General features: G+C 39.5%; 1 protein-coding gene across 13 annotated transcripts in view; it reads right to left on the bottom strand.

The window, feature by feature from the left end:
- Anks1b (ankyrin repeat and sterile alpha motif domain containing 1B) overlaps window positions 1-22,914 on the bottom strand; it is a 1,082,674-nt gene that overhangs the window by 441,818 nt on the left and 617,942 nt on the right. For all 13 annotated transcript variants that reach the window (XM_031349133.1, XM_031349134.1, XM_031349137.1 and 10 more), the window contains one exon: window positions 22,401-22,461. In XM_031349133.1, coding sequence (XP_031204993.1) covers window positions 22,401-22,461 — 61 coding nt within the window. The remainder of the gene's footprint in view (window positions 1-22,400; window positions 22,462-22,914) is intronic.

Raw genomic sequence — 22,914 nt, 5'->3', positions numbered from 1 at the left:
CAAAGTCCTGCAACAAAAGGGAATCACCTAGCCAGTCTGTTCAAGGTGGGGGAATCCTACAAGGATGCATAGAGGTAAGGTTGCTTCTGGCCTCCAACAGAATCACTAATGATAACATAAACACTGCCCTGCTTAATTTGTAAACAAGTTGACAGAGAACCTAAGAAGATAGGAGAAGCTCCTCACCAATAAGGGTCCTTATCCTCAGGACCAGGATTCACAGGGTTTGCTTTCTATGGCCCTAATAGTATAGTCTTCCTGGAAATCACCTTACCTTGATTGTCAGCCTTTCCTGGACCGTCTATCCTTACTTTTCAATATTCAGTGAGGTTGCCCCTCTCTATCGTGGCCCTGAGATTTCCTCCTGGAGCAGACCTTGCCAGATAACCTTAGAATTAGTGAAGCCCTTGTTCCTGAACTTCTAGAATGTAACCTATATGTGTCTGCTTCGCAGAAGTTATGATATTGTATTATAATGTCTGGGAGTTTGTTTTGTGCCTTTGCTTTTCTAGATAGATTCTTTGCATCCTGCAGGCAAGAGATAAATCTGACTTTTGTGGTCCTGTTGTTCTTATAGACATATAAACTATGTTATTATAGTTTTATTATATGTTCTTATAGACATATAAAACTATGTTAAGATGGAGGTAAAATAGTAGAAATGTGTCTTCCATACTCTGGTATCATCTTATCAAGAATAATGCAAGGAACTTATTAGTATTTCAATAAATGGTTTTTGAATTCAGAAATCTATTTCTTTTAGTCACTGCATACAAGTATAAACCCTGATTTTAGTGACCCAGTAAAATCTTCAGCAAGCTTCATAACAATTTCAATTCCTAGCTGGGAAAGAAGCAATATGCCCTAGGCATAACTTTTCAAGTAATATCAATGTTTAATAGCATAAACCTTTCGGGCAGGGGAATATAGCTAAAAATAAATCTGTATCCTTTTGAAAGTGTTAGCTAAAATTCTGTACACATATATTTATGCTACCAACACAAAACTGTTCTCTTGCCTCTACAAAACAAAACAAGACCTACAAGCAACCAAAGTGTTTTTCTAAGATTGACAAAAATGACTGTAACTGAAACAAGAGATGGCTTCATTCAATTGGTCTCCAAGGCAAAAATCAAGAGTAACTTGGAGGTGGGTAAATTCTAGTATCCATTCTAAAAACACACTTCCTTCTTATAGATCAAGTTTTCTGTTTTATGCTTGATGGAAAATGGTTCGTGCATCATAGAGTCTGTTATTCAGAAACCCAAAACAAGCAATGGACTACCATTCAAACACGGGTATATTTTGTAGGGTCTTTTCCTTCTACATGCTTTATGGGGAGCTGTGGGTCTGCCTTTAACAATGTTCTCCTTAAAATTTGAAATCAAGATGCTGCAAGGTAATCTTCCAAGTACTTCAGTAGAATATACTAAGACAACAGAACATCATAAATATCTCCTGTGGGTACCATTTTGTTCCATATTTAGGAAGCTCTTCTAAGATTTTTACTGACATCTTGTAGAAGGTAGAAGAGCAGGCTCATATATATATGGGTTTTTAATACTGTGTGTGTGTGTGTGTGTGTGTGTGTGTGTGTGTATAAGGAATATTCTAATAAGCAAAGAAGCCCCAAATCCTCCACACATTTATAAGATTCCTCACCAATAAAATATCAGTGGTGGAAGCAACAAAAACTCCTGCTGTCTTCTCAAACAGCCTTTGATCCCACTCAGTGTATAGCTCTAGTGATAGGGGTATCTTCAGAATGTCATTGTTTAACTTTTGGCTTGCTACCTGTGGTTGAATGAAGCCTAGTCCCTCAGTCCTGGCTCCTGGAGTAATAATTCATGGAAAAGTAAAATTGGAGTACAAAGGACAAAGCCTAATTTCTTGAATTATTTGCCTTTCAGCTTCTGCATCTATCATTTATAGAATCTGAGTTTGATGGAAAGTCCTCCCAGCTGGATATGATACTATCCCATGTGAATCTGACTCTTAGGGAACTATGGCCCCTCATTTAATAAAATGAGTAATTAAAAAGACACACTCTCTCTTAAGTCTCTGTCCCTTTTCCCCCCGTTCCCCACCTCCCTCTGTCTCTTTCTTTGTCCTTCCACCATGTGTGTGTGTGTTTGTGTGTGTGTGTGTGAGAGAGAGAGAGAGAGAGAAAGAGAGAGAGAGAGAGAGAGAGAGAGAGAGGTGGGGGGAGAGAGGAGAGAGAGGTGGGGGGAGAGAGGAGAGAGAGAGGAAAGAGAGGAGAGAGGAAAGAGAGGAGAAAGAAGAAAAAGAAGAGGAGGAGAGAGAGGAGAGAAGAAAGAGAGAAGAGGAAGCAAAGACAGACAGACAGAGAGACAGACAGAGAGAGAGAGAGAGAGAGAGAGAGAGAGAGAGAAGCCTTTTGGTAAGGAATAGTTTAATAAGCAAAGAAGCTCCAAATTCCTAGGTTCTGTCCCTTCCTCTGGGTCATCTGTGTCCCCCAAGACTTTCAAGGACCTATATGTAGTTAATTTGCCTGTACATCTAATTTCTAAAATAAAATTGCTCTGTCTTTGAAAATGTATTCAACAATAACAAGATAAAACTACAATTATTGATATTATTTAACATTTACTACCTGTGGTATATCTAGTTCATTAAGTAAATACAGCAGGCAAACATTTCCTTGGAACCCTATGAAGTAGGCATTTGCTGTCCTCATTTTTAAGGTTAAGGTCAGAGCAAAGTGCCTTTCCAGGTTTATATCTCTAGTAAGAGTGAGTGGTAAAGCCATGTCCTAGCCATTCTGAATGAAACGTCTATGTCTATGTCTATGTCTACGTCTACGTCTACGTCTATGTCTATGTCTATAATACCCTGCATATACTTGATCCCATCAAAATATAAAGTCTGTATTGTTTCCTATAAGTAATCAGTTGAAAATTCAATGTCCTCCATATTATCCTTCCATTTTAAGTCTTGTTCCCTGAGCTTCTCAATGAGCATGGGGGACACCTATAGAAATTAGTTGCAATGACTTCTGTCAATATTCTCATTATTTTGGTATCCATCCTGTTCCAACTTAATCTTTTATCTTCTTGGGGACAATATATTTTTAGATTCCTTCTGGTATTACAGGGTCTTGACACCCAGTGAGTACTCAGAAACATTTGACTGAAATAAGATCCCTTGTAAATCAAGATGCCCTGAAGGGACGGATTAACTTAATATAGCCTAGGAAGAACCCCATCAGTTCTGTCTGCTAGTTGATCCAATGATTCTTCTTATGTTCGAATTTAGCTGTGTGAAACTCAAGTACAAAGTGGAACAGAAAACATCCATTGGAGGGCAAGCCATGCTAATTTCTGTTGACTGGACCATTGAAGTGGTAATGAGGCAGAATTTCTTTCTGCCTTTGGCCAGAACAGACCTGGAGCTCTTTTGTCTTGTCATTTATCTCTCCCTGGGGGATTAGCAACCCAGGCAGATAGTTCCTTTCTTATCAGGCCCACCCCAAACTTCTTGGTGAAGTGACAAGAAATTCTCACCCCTTGCACATCTCTCCAAGAAGGCCCAAGGTGCAATGTTAGCTCTCTTTGTGATTCCCAGGCAACCCAGTCTGCTAAAAAGTACAGTTCAGAGGACTGTGCTACAGGGAAAGACAAGCAAACAGAAGAAAAAAAATCCACTCTGCATATTGCTTTTGTCTAATGTGGCATTTGCACACATGAGCGACCACAGTTCTTACTGACCCGCTGCCAGACTAATTCATTCCCCAATACTGCCTGATCATGACATTCCCCTGCCCGTAAACCTAAGCCAACTTTATCTTCTGAGACAGCTAGGCTACAAGTTAAAAGTTCACTACTCTCTGGCAAATTTACATTTCCATAGTTCCTATTTTCTCAGAACAGGAAGTTTTCAACCAACAATCTCATTACTTGCTCAGTACATTCCCATGCCTTAGGAAGCATTGAATTTTCTTCACTTGTAAATCAAAATTCTCCATGATTCAAGTTCCAATAGCTGATTTGCTCCTACAATAAACTTATTCTGACCTTGCCTACTGGCAGACTACCCTCTTCAGAGCTTTAACACTGGTTTTCTTGCAGTATAAATATATTTTCTTCCTGATGGCTTTTTGTCCATCTGATCTGTAGGACCTGGCATTCAATAAATGCTTATGGAATGAGTAATGCTTATTAATAATTATTAATTAATATTGATTTAATGAAGATTTTCCATTAATGGTGTCTTCCAAAACAAAAATAAGATACATTCATTGTTTTTGATGGTCAGAGACAATTTAAAGTCTCTGCAATGCCTGCAAGGTCTGCAGATTCATGTGTATACACTGAGGGTTTCCTGCTATAAACCCCTGACACTGAATACTGTCAGCTTCTCTGCTGGCTGAAAGTGCGATGCTGCTCAATCATCTGTCATTCAGAAGCCTGGTTCCTGAATAAAATCAGTGATGCTTCCTGTCCTGGTTTGCATATCATTGCTGTGATAACACATTGAGCAAACCCAACTTGGAGAGGTCAGAGTTCATTTCATTTTTTCAGCTTATGGTCTGTTGTGAAAGGAACTTAGGATATGAACTGAAGGCAGGAACTGGAGGATGACAGCTTACTGGTTTATACTTTCAGGACTACCTGCCCCAGGGCAGTACCACCCACAGTGGGCTAGCCCCTTCCACATCAATCCTTAATCAAGAAAAGACCCCATAGACTCATCTATAGGCCAATCTGATGAATTTTCTCAACTGAAGTTCCTTCTCAGATGAATCTAGCCTGTGACATGTTGATAAAGCAAACCACAAATAATAACCAAAACATATTAGGAGAAAATAGAACACGCTCAAAAATCCAGGCCCTTGCCCACAATTATATTTAGTGGGAACAGTAGGCAGGATTCACACCCAGGGTTAGATGACTTGAAATCTAGTCTTCAATTTTGGTTTTTTGTTTGTTTGTTTGTTTTTCTCTAGTACTTCACATTTCTTTTTGAACTAAAGCTTTGATAGAATTATTTCCTATTCCTTCTAATTATCTGAGGTTTACCCGCACCCCCCCCCCCATCCCTCAAGTGTCAGAAAAGGCCAGTTATACCTGGCAGTGGCCAGCTTAGTTCTAATAGGCTTTTGGAGGCTGTAGCTTCATTTCAGTCCCTTCGAGGTCAACTTCTCTTTACAGAACCCAGAGCACCCTGAGCTGGAAGCTTGGTAGTCGGCCATTTTTTTTTTTTTTTTTTTTTTTTTTTTTTTTTTGTGGTTCATTTGTACTATTCTTTCTGTCCAACCTTCTGTGATACACTCCTTCCCTTAACACTGTCTCAGAGGCCTGTAAGCCACAAATCTGGCCACCCTTACAAAAGAGCATCACCTAGGAAGAGTAGATACCTTACTAGTGACTTAGCTAATTGGGATCACGAGAAAAGTGGGTAGAGCCTCATCAAATGTAGATTACCTTTAAGTATTCCAAAGAGAAAATTTCCTGGACTATGAGGAGATTTGTGATGGATGAGGCCAACTTGAAAGGGACTCTTTGAATTAAGAAAACAGACTACTGCAAGTATCAAAGACCTTCTCTGAGTACAAGTGATACCAAATAGCATTTCATCAATTCTAAGATGCAGCCCACTCCCGTTCTAAGAGCTCTGTGATTGGAAGGTGGCTTACGATAGTTATAAACGATCATAGCAAAGCAGAAGTCATCACAATTATTACAGCCTATGGTGATTAATCTCCGTTGTCAACTTGATGGGATTTCGATAGAGATCCCTGGACTGGGATCCTGTACTATATAAAAGGAGAAAATAAGCCGAACACAATAATTTATCACTCTCAGCTTCCTGCTAGTAAATGCAATGTGATCGGATGCTTCAAGTTCCAACTGCCTGACTTCCTCACTGTGGTGGATTGTATCTTGAACTGTGAGCCAGAATAAGCCCTTTCTTCCTTAAGTTGCTTTTCTCCGGATATTTTATCACAGTATATGGAAAATAAATCAGGACACAGCTCTTACTCGTGTATCAAATATACCAGGAGCAACAATTGTAAACTGGGCAGAAATGGTTGTATATAACTGCAAAGCCACCCTGAAAGCACCAGAGTTTTATTCTTTTATAAAGTGTTCAGGAAATGTTTCAGCAATAGCCCGAGCACTATGACAGAGTCAATGCCGGCTACTCAGAAGACTCAGACCAAAGAGCATTTCAGGAAGTTTGGTGGTGTTCAAAGTCTTTTCTTAAGTACTTGAGAACACATGGTCTCTGAAGCCCCTATCAATCTCTATTTAGGAAGCATGGTTTGACACAGCACTCTGTGCCATGGAATTTTATAACTGGGCTATTATAATATAACATCAGAGTACAAATGGCTGTTTAGGATATATCTCCTAGCTTCCTTTGCAACTTGGTGTGACCATATAACTAATTTTAGCAAATAGTTTGTTAGTGGAGTGAAATACGGATCAGAGCACCACGGTTTGGATCTTAAATATTCCCCTAAAGCTTATATGGTAAAGGCTTGGTCTGCTAGCACTACTGGGAGGTGGTGGAAGCTTAGTTGGAGGAAGTACATCTTTAGGAGTGTGCCTGGGAAGGATATTTTGGGACCTTGGCTCCTCCCCTTCTCTCCCTGTCCCAACCACCATGAGGTGAGAAGCTTCCAGCTTCCACAGGGTCCTGACCTCAAGCAGTGGAGCAGCTTGACCAAGGACAGAAACCTCTTACCCTGCTAGCTGAAATAAACCTGACCTCTTTACATTGATATCACAGGTAAATTCTGACACAACAGTGAAATGATGGTTCAAACATTGGCCCTGTCCTCAAGATGTCTACTATGAGGAATGTTGATGGGGTGGAGCAACTGCAGACATTTTCTCGCATCAAAGATAGAAGCCATGCTTAAAGGCAGCAGAATGACAGAAATAATCAAGGCCATGGTAACTCATCACGCCATCCTTTAATGGTTGGCTCAGACTCTCATGTGAGTGAGACGGTAACTCATTTAGCTATCTCTTTAGGTCCTTCTGCAGCTCAAATGATCTCTACTTCCTTGGTTTTGTCTATCTTACTCTCTCCTGCCCTAATCAACATGACTTGACTTCAGATACACATGGGCCACTCTTGTAAGAAAGCTTTCTTGATCTACATTCCTAGGTTTCTACTCTGAGGAGCAGCTCTGTTTTCTCGCAATCTACTTTTCTTGGGATGGCCAGTCTTTTTTCTCTGGTGAAGTGAGTCTTGTATGCAAATTGTACTTCTGTTTAAAGGACATTGTCTTTTTTATTCTCAAATTCCATTCCTGTTCATCTCAAACTTCCTATTACAATCTGTAGCTTCCTTAGGTTAGACCCAGTGTGAACCATATCTTCTATTGGCTTCTTTTTTCTCTGCCTATGTGACTCTTCTAGCTCATCATGTGCTGTTAGGAAAGTCAACTAGAAGCTTTTCTCATAGACCTAGAAAATAGGGTCCTGATCTCTTCCTGCTTTTCCCTGAGCTCTTTAGCTGGGGATGTCTAGTACAACCTAACTCTTATAAATTATTATACAAGTTTTTCTTTTATTACACAATATCTCCAATCCTTAAAACAGCTCTAAAGAGGAGGGGTCCTATTGCTCTTATACTGAGGCTCAGGATAGATAAGATGTCTGCTTCAGGAAGAGTAACCCAGTTAAGTATAGAGATCTTCAAATAGAAGCCAGCCTGAGTTAGGCAAGGTGGCAGTTGCCTCTAATCCCAACAATCAGAAAACTGAGACATGAGGCTCTAGAATGCAAGGTTACCTGGGCTATTTACACACAAGGACCCCATATGTAAAGCAAGGCTGAAGATATAGCTTAGTGATAGAGGACTTGGTTACGAGCAAAAGGCACAAGGTCCTGGGTTCAACCCATAGTACCACAAAACAAAAGGAACCCCAAAACCCAGGCTGCATCCTTCCTACTACATAGACTGCTTTTCAAGTCAAAATTAAGACAAAAATCAAAGCTCCTGGGGAAAGAGGAACAAGGACTTAGTCATTACATCTCAGAATAGGAATGGCTGTACTAGGGAAATAAAGACCCTTTCTGGCTTCCTGGCCTAGAGGAAGGATAATGAGAACCTTTAAGACCTGTTCAGGCAAATAAAAGAAAAAACTCTCACCTTTTGTCTAAGTCCCACAGAAGATTCTTCTATTTTTCTGACCTTGACAGATATTTCTCCCTAAGCCCTCTGAATTATTACAGAATAAAATGGCTTATTTTAATTTCCCTAGATATCTTTATTGAATTCCTTCACAGTGTTTTATGGAAAATATCTGATTACTGATTCATAGAATAGAACATTATGAAATTTTATGCTAAGTGGCTGCCACAGTGGTATTCAGGCCTGGGAGCTTTGGTACTCCCTGACTCTGACCTGGTCTTTGCAGGCTCAAAGAAGGGATGCTAAGCGCCTGCATTTTACAGTTTACCCTAATCACTGCACATTCTAAGTAACTAATAAAGAGAAAGCGGTGGTGTCAGATTCCCACCCAGCAGAAACTTGAAAGATAATAAAGTGAAGCATGCTAACCCTGAAGTCAAAAGCTTAGATTGTGGAATCAGACTGAGTTTGAATCCCATTGCTTCAATTTAAATGAACCTGGCAAATTTTCCTAATATTCTTTGCTCCTCTGTGTCATGGTCTTGTAAAATAGGGATGATTCATAGATTGTTCCAGAATATTTATGAGGATTACATGAGATGACATAAGTGCTTTGAAGCACGCCTGGCTCCTAATAAGGATGACCTTAAAGGTTAACTATATTTCTTGTCATTAAGAGGTGCTAAGAGAAAAATACTGTAGGATGTGAAAGACCCTGTGTGTGCTCATGCCTCCTAATATGAAAAAATTAGAATCAGTAAGGTTTTGGTATTTGGCACAACTTGCCCCATTCACCTTGGTTGGTGAGCACAATGCTCAAGGTGGCAATGCTAGGTGATATAAGATATCTTTCTCTAAGTAAGGAAATGAATTGCCTAGTGGTAGCAGGCAAAACAAGTTTCTAGTGAATTTGAACCTTATACTGATCATCACTTGTGGGGAGCCGCAGCTGCCACCCTATATATATATTGAACACCTGGTCTCCGGCCAGAGCAGAGAGCATTGAGATAAACAAGCCTTAGTTGGAAAAGCTGGGTGCCTCTAGTTTGTGATGCAAGCTGGCATGATTTTCCCGCAGCCTATTATGTTTTGCCACATAGCCGATGCTGACTGGACCGGGGAAAGTATTTAACCCACAAGGGCTGGAGGGAGAATGATAGAATAGTGAGTAAGTATGTATAAATAGGAGTAAGTATGTAAGAAGTAAGATGTAAGGATAGAAGTAAGATGTAAGTAGTAGCAAGTAAGATGTAGGGAATAGGAGTAAGTAAGAAGAAAGTAGTAAGATGTAACTAGTAAGATGTAAGGAGAAGATATAGAAGAATATAAAAGAAGCTGGCTAGAGAAGTAGTAAAAATGAAGGTTCCTGATTAAACTGCATGGAGAAGAGCTCGTTGTTGCCTCCTTACTTCCGCTGGACGGAAAAAGGCGTACGACAATCACTAAACTTGTTTCTTCCCAATGGCAGGCTCCTGACCTCCCTTTATATAGAGTGTTTGTGTTATAAAACTTATAATTATGAAATTCATGTTCTGCTTTTTCCTTTATATATGAGTTTCTTCTCTAGCCTCTTCAAATTTTTTTTCAGTCAGAAAAGTGTTTTCTAAGGACCTGGGAGTCATGCCTTTGAAATACAACCATCAGTAAGTCTGGCTTGGCCATGGTAGGGACAATGTGACGTGGTTCCTGCCCCTGGAAGAGATCCTCTAGGGTGTGGACCTCTATGAGTGTTGATGGTTGCTGTGCACATATTTTCAAGTTCCTCCTTCGAGGAGTATCTTCTTTTCCATGGTTAATGACTCCATGATAATCAGAGATAGCATGAGTCCAGGAGGTGAGAGTGTATCTAGTGTCTCAACCAAATGGTAAACATTGAGACCTTCAGGGCAGTCCTTAAGGCTGTAAGAACTCTGAAAACATGAGTTCAAAAATATATACTTTCTCAACTATGCAAAATATAAGGATGCAATATTAATTGTATGAGGAGCTTCACAGACCTGAAGGAACAGAGGCAGCTGCACTATGAGCCAGTTTGTGAGAAAGATACAAAGTGAAGAGATAAAGAGATTTAGGAAGTGATGATTGAAAGGCAAGATCCCACCCAGCTAAGATTATTGTTTGTGCTCACAGAGGCAGCAGATTCCCGAGTTCCAGGTCAGACTGAGACAGAGGGAGTTTAGGTCCAGGCCTAAGTATGGTAGGAATGGTAATTTCAGGGCAGGGTCCCACTCAGCTAGCTTATTGTCTATGCTTAATAAAAGCAGGCAGATCTCTGAATTCTTTTGTAATGTTAAAAAAAATGTGCATGTAGTCTCTTTCTAAGAATCTTTGGGCTGGGATCACCAGACGTTGATTCAGGAGATAATAAAAGGGGACCCTGGGGTAATAACTGAATTGATATGTAAAGAAAAGACTGGGCTTTTGATCTATTAAGAAAGTTTTTAGAAGAGAAAGCTGCCTTGAGCAGAACATAGAGAGAACTATGTAGGAAGCTGTCTCAAGCAGAATATAGGCTGTCAGCTTTTAACCCATGATTTGACTTCAAGTTGTTTGTTTTGCCATTCCCAGATACCCCTTCCTCAGAACCCTTCTCCAAGCAGAGGCTGGTCCTTGGGAAATAAGCCAATTGCCCAGGTTCTGTAGAAGAGTAGGAGCCTAATTTTGATAAGCGGTTCCACTGAGCAAGCTGTCCTGCAGTGTCCTTCAGTACTCTCCATTAGCATGCTTAGTGATTAGAAACCCTCTTACTTCAGAGTTAAAGGGCATCTCTTATCCCTGTTACAATAGTGTAGAATGAAGTCTTCCAGGCCTGTTTAACTCTGCTTACCATAACTTTTATTTTCATCTACAGGTGGGACATATGTTACAAATGTTTCTATGAAAACTAAAAATGAACAATAAAAGAAACTCCTTGTTTCTCCTCCTCACAAATAAACAAGATTTTATTTTATTTTATTTTATTTTATTTTATTTTTTGGTTTTTCGAGACAGGGTTTCTCTGTGTAGCTCTGGCTGTCCTGGAACTCACTCTGGCTGGGGACCAGCCTGGCCTCGAACCCAGAAATCCGCCTGCCTCTGCCTCCCAAGTTCTGGGATTAAAGATATACGCTACCAACACCCGGCTAAGATTTTATTTTATTTTTTTATATTTTATTTGTATATTTTATTTCTACTCCTCCCAGAATAAGGGAGGAGTGAAAGAGAAATGGTTTGCAGCAAGTGATCAATTACTCAGTCATCACTGAGGAGTTAGAATGTTTTAATGCTCTGGTAAAACCAGCAATCTCAGACTGTGGAGTCTGGTCAATGCCCTGAGATTCGGCTATCATCTACTTCCTTAGAAAGTTTTTCTTTAAGAAGTCTGTGGTTCAAGCAGAGTTGTCAATAGAAGATTCTATGAAGAAAATCATGGCTACTGTTATGCCCTACAAGGATAAACTAGGTATCTCCAATCCTTGAAGAAGCAAGTAGTATGAACACTTAAAATGTACCAGACAAGCTGATTCCTGGAGGTCAGAGCTCTTGCTTCCACACACAGTGTTTGGATTTATGGGGCATAGTATCCTTTTTTCTCTCTTCCAGCCTCCAGCTACACTATTAAAATGGGGGTGGGGTGGGGAACAGAGATGACCTTTAACCCTGAAGCATGAGAATTTCTAAGCACTGAGGCAAGCTAGTGGATAGTATTTAAGTATACTGTAGGGAAGGTCACTGGTACAACTAAACCATCTGTGTTTGTTAGCTACCACTTATCAAAATTAGGCTCCTACTCTCTGACAGAGCTCAGGAGATTATCTTACTGATGACTGCATTATAAAGGCATGACACTGGGGTCCTTAGAAAATAGCCTCCAGCTTCCATCTACTAATTTGGTCCCACCTCTGGGCCATGTTCTTATGCATATCATGCTTCAGGACCTCTCCTCTCTTCTCCTCTCCTCTCCTCTCCTCTCCTCTCCTCTCCTCTCCTCTCCTTTCCTCTTCCCCTGCCCTCCCCCTCCCCCCCACCCCCCTTCTCCCTCCCCTCTCTTCCTATCCTCTTCTTTTTATTTATTTATTGGATGGTGGGGACTGTATACCATGGTAGGTGTAGGGAGATCAGAAGACAACTTGAGGGAGTCAGTTCTCTCCTTCACCAAGCTTGGTAGTAAGTACGTTTATCATCTTATCAGTCCTGCCCTACAGAGTTTTCTTTGGCTAGTTTCTTTGTCTGCAGACAATGAGCTCCAGAATCATTCCACCAAGATGAAGGCTACAGTCAGCTACATGATCAGTTGGCCATCTAAAGCCTTCCTACCTGTCCATGGATTTCTTTTCTGACCTCAATGATATGGCTTTGATAGAACCAGGCTACTTCTTCCTCGAGTTGGAAGAGCAGAAGTGCAAGGAAATCAGGCTCCTCTTGAAAAATGCTGACCCCAAGTGGACATGTTATCTACTAGTATATAATCACTGTGTGAGAATGAGTCAGGTAACCCATCAGAGGCCACTGAGGCAGTCATGCCCTGGAGAAGGACTTGTACTAGGTGTTCTCAGATTTATTTGCTCTGGTTCTTCTCACATAGACTGACAGCTCTGTGGCTTTCTGGAGAAGCATTTCCTAGATAAGGAAGAAAAACTCATCAGAAATATTGAAAAGTAACTACTCAACCACTCATTTTTACATATTAATCTACCAGATCTCCCTCTCCCTCTCCCTCTCCCTCTCCCTCTCCCTCTCTCTCTCTCTCTCTCTCTCTCTCTCTCTCTCTCTCTCTCTCTCTCTCTCTCTCTCTCTCATTAGATCCTTTCCTGGCCTGTCCAGTGACTGCCCAGTGTCAGTCAGTCTAGTGTACATGCTTCCACTCTGTTTTATATATAAAATCACCATTAAGATGTACACAGTGAAAATATGCATAAATAAGAACTAGAAGTCCTTCAGGACATGCACATACACTAAGACACAGGTCAAAGAAAGCATTACTGTGATCAGCATGGGGATATAGATAAAGCTTATCTTAAAAAATTGTTGCAGTGCTGGACAGTGGTGGCACATGCCTTTAATCCTAGCACTTGGGAGGCAGAGGCAGGCGAATTTCTGAGTTTGAGGCCAGACTGGTCTATAGAGTGAGTTCTAGGACAGCCAGGGGTACACAGAGAAACTCTGTCTTAAAAAACTGAAAAAACAAAAAAACAAAACAAAACAAAAGTTTGTTGCAGTGACATAAAAATGGAACATAAAACAAGCCAATGAATCCCTTTATTCAAGCTACTAACTCACACAGACTTGAATTCAAATCTAATAAAAAGTACTTGATTATGTTATTCATTAACAGAATTCAAATATCAAATAATTATCAAATTACTGGCACTGATAGATGTAGAATTTTATTCAAACATGAATGTTTAACTCTCATGCATATGGATCTGTCATTTCATTTGTTTACTAAATTGGCAGACATTTCTTTTTTATTGAATAATTTAAATGATAAAGTAATGCATATTCTCTGTAAAAATTTCAGAAAGTTTAGACACAATGATGGCAAAATATAAAAATCACAGGCAATCTTACTAAGAGACAGCCACCATTGATGCTTTCACATATGCCCATGTTGACCTCTGACTATTGGAAGAATACTGTATACCTTCAAATTATTTCTACTTTTACTTCTTATTTTGCTAATACAAAGTCAACATTGGAACTTTTATAAAATAGGCAACATACTAAAATTCTCTGAAACCTCTTGAGCAAGAGTTTAATTACCCAGACAGAGTTTAAGTCCCCCAGAGCTTAAACCTCCCTCAGCACTAATTTCTTCTATATTCCTACTAAGATGGCCCATTAAACCCCACTTAAAGCATTCTACTGTTTTCCAAATCCAAAGTCTCCAAATCCACATTCCTCCAAACAAAAGTATGGTCAGGCCTATCACAGCAATACACCAGTCCCTGGTACCAACTTCTGTCTTAGTTTGGGTTTTATTGCTGTCAGAGACACCATGACCAAAGTAACCCTTATAAAGGAAAAGCATTTAGTTGGGGCTGGCTTACAGTTTGAGAGGTTCAACCCATTATCATCACAGTAGAAAGCATGGAAGCATCCAGGCAGATGTGGTTCTGGAAGAGCAGAGAGATCTTGATACAAAAGCAGTGTGGAAAGGCGGGAGACTCCACACTGGGTGGAGCCTGAGTATAGAACCTCAAAGCCCAACCCCACAGTGATGCACTTCCTCCAACAAGGCCACATGTCTTAATCGTGCCATTTCCCATGGGCCAAGCATATTTAAACCACCACAACATTAATTGACTCATGAAGTTGGTTTTTCCCCCTAAACTTTTTAAGGTAGGGGTTCATTACAAAGGCCAAGGCTGCTCTGAAATATGCAGCTGAAGCTGTCCCAAACTTATGATCCTCCTACCCCCACCTCCTGAATATAAATGTATGCCACCATGCCAGGCTAGTATTTTTAAATTGTCTATATAGACTACTGGCAACTGTCCATTATGGATGAATAAGTGGTGTTTCTATTAGGTAAGCACCAAAGCTTACACACACACACACACACACACACACACACACACACACACACACACACTTTTGCAATCTTTATTTTCATAGATCATTTTGTCAAATTATAATTTTTTCTTATCCCTGTTTCTTTTCTTTTCTTATGATTGACTATCCACTGTTAGTCTGGAGTATATATTTCCATCTTTCATTCTATACAATCATATACAGATGGCTAGATAGACACTATGGTTTGAAAACATATCCATGCTATGTACATTAATATCTTTTCAACATATGTATAATATCTAATAATATATGTTGGAAAGAACGAACTCTTCTTCATGTTTAATTTCTGTCTTTTAATAGAGTAATAGATGAAAAGGAAAAGAGAAAATAAGGAAGTGAGATGCCATCTCTTAAGGCTGACTATGCACCAGAAAAGAGATCACTTTATTTCTCATTTAGAGCTTCCAAACTTTTGGAGCAATATTGCTTCTTATCCTTTGACTAAGATCAAATGTAAACACTGAAGCTATTACTTATACAGCTGTGTTCCACATGAAGAAGTGAGGTCTGGACTACAGAAATAATTTCCCTGAGGTCACAGTGCTGATAACTGTTGGACAACCAAACTATGGTGACACAACAAAGTTATTTTTAAGGGAGCTGGAATAGAAACTCATTCAAAAAAAAAATGCTAGCCATGCAAGAACAAGGACCTGAATTTCACATCTAAAATCCATGTCATTACCCTACCCTCTGCCACCAAAAGGCTGAATTTGATGGTGTATGAGTCTAATCTCAGCTCTTCGGAAGTGGGGACAGGCAGATCTGTGAGCTTGTGGCACAGCCTTGCCTCCTAGAGGAGTCTTAGGCTAATCAGAGACCCTGTCTCAAAATCTTAAATCAAACAAGCATGGATGGTACCTGAGGAATAGTATCTGAGATTATCCTTTGTCCCTCACGTGAATCTAAACACACATATACACCTGCACAAACATGAACATTCATCAAACATACACATACATAATAGATAATAATAGTGAGCATCCTAGTGGAAGACTATCTTCTCAAAGTAGTGGGCCTGTCACCCTAGGAAATATTTATGCTGATGTTGGCTGATATTATGTATCAGAAAGGCTATCAGAAGCATCCCAGGTGGATGATGGCACATGTTCAAACCCTCTAGGCCTCTTCTAGTGAATTTGATATTTTGTTGAACTGCAGCAATGTGTACTCACTGCATTATTTATTAATAACATACATTATAGGCAAATAGTAGGCCACAGACTATTACTCGACTATTTCACCCTTATGGTTTGCCTAGTATCACATATGACCATTGTTTGCAATCTCATAAGTAGAGAATGGAAACCATACCCAAACAATCAAAATGCATACTATACAAGTTATTTTAGTTTTGAGGGACTATTTGGGATACAGAGTATCAAATTCTGGTGTCTATTGTGCTGAGACAATTGTTTGGCTTATTAAACAAGACTTCTTGATAGAGACTGGTTGATTCAGGCTGTCCTAGCAACTGCTGTAATTCAAAGTCTTACATAAATATTCTATTATTAAGTGATTCCTTTGCTTTAGCCCATCCAAACTACGTGACTAAATCATTCAGTGAAGTGTTACATAAAATAACAATAAAAATAAGTCTCTGAATTTAGATAAAATAGTGTGCTTGTCTGCTAATGTATTCTACTACCCACCTTCCCCAGTTGGTTCTATTAAAAATAGTACTGTAAAGAGAAATAAAAATCAAAAATAAAGCATGCTAGTTGCAAGGCATTTCACAGAGAAGCTTTTATGTACAGTTTAAAGGTTCATGGGAAAGTGAATATTCCTAGAGGTGAGGAAAATTCTTCCTCTGAACATAAGCCACACCCAGATCATTATTTGAGTTCTGGAGCATTGCCAGGCGTGTGCTCTCATGTGTGAGGGCTGTGCCTCACTCAGACACATCACCACTCAGCCTGACCTTTAGGAGGGCTTCTAGGCTAGCCAACACTTTCAGTGCAGGTGATCGTTAGACTTGGTTACATTACTTTTGGTAAACAAGAGTAAGTGAGGTCGTGGGTCTATCTTTGCTGCCAGAACTTTGTATTTTCCAATAAGCGACCTAAAATTCATCTATCCAGTATACAACATACTCTGTGATCTAAGTCTTTATGTCCTTATTTGGGAAGTTTTCATGAAATTTTTAGGAGATAAAATGCTGGTTCATTTCTTTGCAGATACAATTTAACTTGCAAGATATAAAAATGTATCCTTAAATATGTTTAAAAGTTTATTTTTATTTTGTGTATATATTGTCTCTGCCTTTCATATGTGTATCATGTACATGCCTGGTGCCCAGAGGCTAGAAGAGGATGTCAGTTCCCTGGAACTGGAGTTGCAGATGGTTGTGAGCTATCATGTGGGGCTGAGAACTGACTCCAGGTTCTCTGCAAAAATCAGTTCATGCTCTCAACCACTGAACCATCATGCCCCTAAAAATACATTTATGGGCCAGCAAGATGGCTTAGTGAATAAAAATGCTGCACTCAAAGCTAAATGGCTTGAATTTGGTTCCTAGGAATCACTGGTAGGAGAGAAGGAATTGAATATGATTCCTATAGGTTATCCTCTGACCTGCACACACACACACACACATACACACACACACACACACACACAGAGAGAGAGAGAGAGAGAGAGAAAGAGAGAGAGAGAGAAAGAGAGAAACACAAGAACACACAAACCACACAGACATACACCACACACTCAGACACATTCACAGATGTGACATACATACACATTCACACACATACATACATGCACACATGCACACACACAGAGAAACATATACATACACACATAGAAGCACACATACATGCATGCACACATAGAAATATACACACACATGCTTACATGCACACAAAGACACACACATGCACTCACACAAACACACACTAAATAAATATATGTAAAAATGCATTTTAATGAAATGCTAGTTTTTTTAGACATGTAATTTCAATTTAACACTGTATATCCATGGGTACTCTCTTTAGTCATAATGGAAATTACTCAGAGGTAGGAAGACACTTACAAGCTCCACCACTGTATTGTAACATCTGGTGATTGGTTAGTGCAGTCTGAGGAGATGGTTGTTCTTGCTACTTAAGGGGATCTCAGTCTCATCAAGAAGATTATCAATTGATTTTTGGAAAGTATGAGAACTTGAAGAAATAAAGAGCTTCCTTGTGACATAATGACAATGGCTGAGTAAAAAAAGTCAGAGGAAGATTTCACATAAAAATTGCTGCCCACTGATACTCTAGCTACAATCGTCACTGATCAGAAAGATAGAGCAGACTTTCCAAATGTCTTTGTGTGTCATGCGCTTTAATGAGAAAGGCAAGTCATGCATGCATAGGTAAAAAGACAACAGAGTTTACACTTGACTGATTGCTTGCTACATTCTAGGCTAAAGCAATATAGCACACAATAAAAATAGGCGAGGAAGTTGATATCAAAGAGGCCATGGTCAGTTGAAAAATTAGAAACTGAAACCAGGACCATTTAATTTCAAAATTGAAACTCCTCAAAAATTCTTTGCATGCAAGCCTATCACATGTAGACACAATGGTGTGGAACATCCTATCACACCACATATGCAATAGTGCCTAAGAACTGGGTGTGGAACCAGAGTGTCAATATCACTGCATTCTACTGTTCACACTCATTTGTTCTGCATGTGAATCTGGCCTCAAGTGGAAAGTCAGAAATGCTTGTGTGTGGAGGAATTTTAATCCAGCAATATGATAACTCTGGCAAGGGAATCACATCTGAAGTCCTTCTAGGTCTGTGCGACCCAGCTGGAACACACACCTTTAATCCCTCTGGCTATTTTACACGTGACTGGAGAACCAGAAAGCCCACCAACAATGCGGAAAACAGAGGACATTGGAGAGAAAGCCACAGAGGAGAGACTTGCCTGGGACCAGCTTCAGAGGAAATAGCAGCAGTCTTTTAAATTCAGCTGGATGCCCAACAAGACTTGTGAGACTCTAAGGCCGTGGGAGCCTTGAACCCAGAGCAAGGAACAACACTGGAGCCTCCGAGACAGGGAATCACAGTAAGCCCTCCCAAAAGATAATTTTAATTATATAGATAGACTTTTCCTGCATTAAACCATGGAAAACTCCATGTCAAGTCCTTTAGGTGTAAGGGTAGGACTTGAGGGGATAGGAATGTTACTTGAAAATAAGTCATCACAATACTTGTTGCAACTGTGGCCAGTGGAGTGAACTCCTCCCTACTTTCAATTGCAATCTTTATAGTCAACTTCTCAAAAAAGGTTGAAAAAATAGCTGTACAAAGAGAAAAAATACTTATGATAATACAATGGCTTGAGAGACAAGAGACAAAGAACAGGAAGTACTTAATTGTGAATCTATGGTACCTATTGAAACTGAGGACAGCCCATTGACAATGAGTAAGGGGGCTGGCTCAATGGTATGGTATCAGGTATGAAACCCAAGTATCTAAATATCTAGTTTATGTATGGATTCATAATGATCTAATTGCACCTTGATAAACAGGAAGGGGGGATATGATTAACTGAAGGACACTGAATTATAGAAAAGAAAACTGCTGAAATTTTCTATATACTGTATGTTTAAAAATGTTTTAACATCAGCGTGGATGTCACAGAATGTGTTATATTGGGGATGAGCCTCCCTCCTCCCCGATATGGGGACAGCTCAATAAGCCAGCTGAAGAAGGACAAGTCAGTTTTCAGATTGGCAAACTGAAAACCTTGACACTGAAGTAGACATTTGCTGAAGTACAGATGATCAGGACTACAGTTATGAAGGATCCTTGCATCGATAGATCCTCATAAGGACATTCAGATTGTTAGGTTTGTGGTATTGATAATTGTTTCTGTTGTAAAGTTAAACCGTGTATGATTTTTAGCTTAAATACATAGGGGGAATATGTAAAGAAATCTTAATTCAGCAACATGATGGCCCTGGCAAGGGATCATGTCCAAAGACCTTCTAGGTCTATGTGATACAACTGGAATACACTCCTTTAACCCCTCTGGCTGGAATATAGACACACCCTTAGTACAGACCTTTAATCACAAACAATGATGTCTTATTGAGGAGCAGACGAAGTGATGAATCAGAGAAAGATTTGTCAGAATGAGTCAGAGATAGGATATGCCTAACTCTCAGGAGCACAGCAAAGATAGAGTGGCTACTGAAGAGGAGAGAAGAGAAGAGAAGAGAAGAGAAGAGAAGAGAAGAGAAGAGAAGAGAAGAGGAAAGGAGAGGGAATGAGAGGGGAGGGGAGGGGAGGGGAAGGAAGAGGAGAGAAGAGAGAAGAGGAGAGAGAGGTGTGGGTGGGAAGGAGGGAGACAAATGAGATTTCAGAGAAGTTTATTTATAATAATTGAATAAAAATATATATACTTTCTCTTTCCTTTGTTAGGGTTCCCTGGACACTTTAATTCCCCTAAGGGAACTGGGATTCTCTGGTATGAATTCTCTAGTAGATTTCTATTCCAGCTGACAAATCATGACAGTTCCAGAGAATTTAGTACATTTAATGCTAAGATCATAAGAACAACTAATATCATAAGATACTTTCTTACAATAAGTAAGGCTGAGAGATAATTTGTTTGTATATTCATAATCCTCATAGTATGTCAAGGTGAGAGCTAAAATGTAACAGAATCTGCTTGTACCTTGCACTGTACTCCATGGTATGTGTCTCTTCCACAATCCTATATTAGTGTCTTCATTCTAAGTATGCTAAGGTCAAGCAGCCAGTAGATAGTAGTAAGGCTATACATTGTTCTCATATCTATCTGATTCTCATTTCACTATGTGATTTTCAACCACACTCATTTCAACCCAAAATGTTATTTGTGGAGTGACATCTTGTGGTTGGTGTGTGTGTGTGTGTGTGTGTGTGTGTGTGTGTGTGTGTGTGTGTGTAGGGGGTGTGCTGAAGGCTGTTGTGATTTATGACCAGCCTAATGACCAATTGGAATGTTACATGCTATGGCCAATCTCTTAGTACATAATTAGTGTGTAATTAAGAGGCAAAACTAATGCACCTGCAGAACCAGCCTTTGTCAATAATAATGATTCTTTGTGGATAGTGCCTCTGCTTTCATTTCAATGCCAATGCAGAAACCAGTAAATAAAGGTGTAGGTGGGGGGCAGATAGTAAGAGCTGACATTGAAAAAAAAACTGCAGGAAACAGCCTGCAGACTTTTTTAATACTGAAATGTTATTATTGCTTCACTATTTCAATGATGGTAAGATCTGAGGCCCTTTCATAACTTTCAAATACAGGATTGAGAACGTTGAAACAATACATCAGACTTTTATATTTGGTATGTGTTTGTGTGTGCGTGTACAGGCGACTAGGCACATGAGGGTTTGCTATGAAATTCACATTTTTTTCACCATTCTTGTTTAACATGGAGATGGTCATTATGCTATAAACCTAGGTGTAGGAGCTCAAGACATAGCTAGTATCAAGGTTTAAAGTAATATGCATGTCTTGGTACCTGCTACCAATCTCCAGGGAGATTGCTATAGATATGACTGATCTGATATAGAATGGAGTATTAGATATAGGATGGGGGAAGGATGTGATGGGAGAGGAAGTTTGTGGCTAGGCAGTTATCTGTTCCACTCCCATCTTTCCACACATGTGGCCAGGTTGCCAAATCATGCTGTATTACCAGTTCGTCTGTACTACCGCTGAGGGACAACCTGGCTTGATTGTGGAAGAGCAATAGCACCATCAGAGTTCTCAATATTTATGCAACATTGCAGCTTGGACAGTTGAAGAGCATCTGGCCTGCCATTGCTTAAGGATTTGACAATTCCCTGATGAGGTGCATGCTTTTGTTAGCAATTCTAGGAATTACAGTATGAGACTTTAAGCTACCCTAGTGAGGTGGTAGCTTGTCTTTATTTACATTTTGATAGTATGTTTATCATTGATTTGGCATATTAATTTTGAATTTAAACAATTCCATTAAAATACTTTGTGTTTTGATGGCTACATTGTTTAGCACCCTCTAAGATTTTGCTTGTTAGGGAAGTATCTTATTTGCCTTATCCTAGGCTGTGCTCTGATAAGGGAGTCTAATTAATTTCTTTAGTATGAATATAGTGATTTCTAAAGACATAGATATCTGGTATTTGGCATCATCTATCAGAGTTAAGCAAAAAGTAAATAAAATGGTTTCAAAAGGCCTTCTACTCTGAGCTGAAATTGTATAGAAGAAACTCTTATAGCAATATACTAGTGATAGTAAAAGCAGCTCTTTAAGAGATACTTTGCTAGGCATTATGGGATCAAAGAAGAGGAGTAACATGTAGTTTTTGCCAAATGGTATTTAAAACTTAGAAGCTGTTAATTACTTTCGCCAGGATAAATGGAACACACTGCTGAATGAAAAATAGTATATCAAATCATCAGATTTCACACTGCTTTGAAGTGCTTTGTGATCCATTCAGCCTAAAGCTGAAGCTTCATTCATCAAGATTACCTGACACCATAAAAGAGCAACAAGGGAGAAGTTCTCAACTTGCCAAATCAATACACTCAGCTGATGTTTTAGGTGAAGGTTGTTGCATCTGAGAGTTGAAGGAAATCATTTGCAGCTACTCACGATAAAATAGGACATTCTCTAAGAAATTTGCTCATTTTCTGGCTATTGCTTAAGCAGAATTACTAATCACACTGTAGAAGGGAGTTTCTGTATTTGTGGTCTCACCGTTCATCCCTTCAAGTTCCCTGTTGATTCCAACGTCAATCGAATTCATTATTTTGTCGATCTGTAAAAAGTAGAAGCCATGTTAGGGGACCGTTACATGCACTTATATCATTGCATTCATACATAACCATTAAATGCTGTAATCATATATTCTCGGTGCTATTACCACAGCCAACTACAATTCAGAGACCAACAATACAAGATTTAAAGGTGAGCAAACATCTTTTGATTTTTAAAAAATACATAACTTATGAACTCACCTTTTTTTTCATATATACGTGACCCATTAAGTTAGGAGCTATGAACTCTCTAAATTCAGAAAAAGAAGGGAAGAGGACAGGTTCAATGTCAAGGCCTATGTTCTTTGTGACCATTCTCCTTCCCTCAGAAGTTATGCACTCTCACTGGGAAAGGTAGGTTTCAGTTTGTGGGCACAGCTATTAGAGTCATGTTCTAACTGAACGGGTCGAACAACCACAAGCTAGTTGGGGGCATTAATTAAAGAATATAGACT

The sequence above is a fragment of the Mastomys coucha genome, unplaced genomic scaffold, assembly GCF_008632895.1.
Source record: "Mastomys coucha isolate ucsf_1 unplaced genomic scaffold, UCSF_Mcou_1 pScaffold4, whole genome shotgun sequence".
NCBI lineage: Eukaryota > Metazoa > Chordata > Mammalia > Rodentia > Muridae > Mastomys > Mastomys coucha.
The sequence above is the reverse complement of the archived record's forward strand: the minus strand, read 5'-3'. Positions and strand labels throughout refer to the sequence as shown.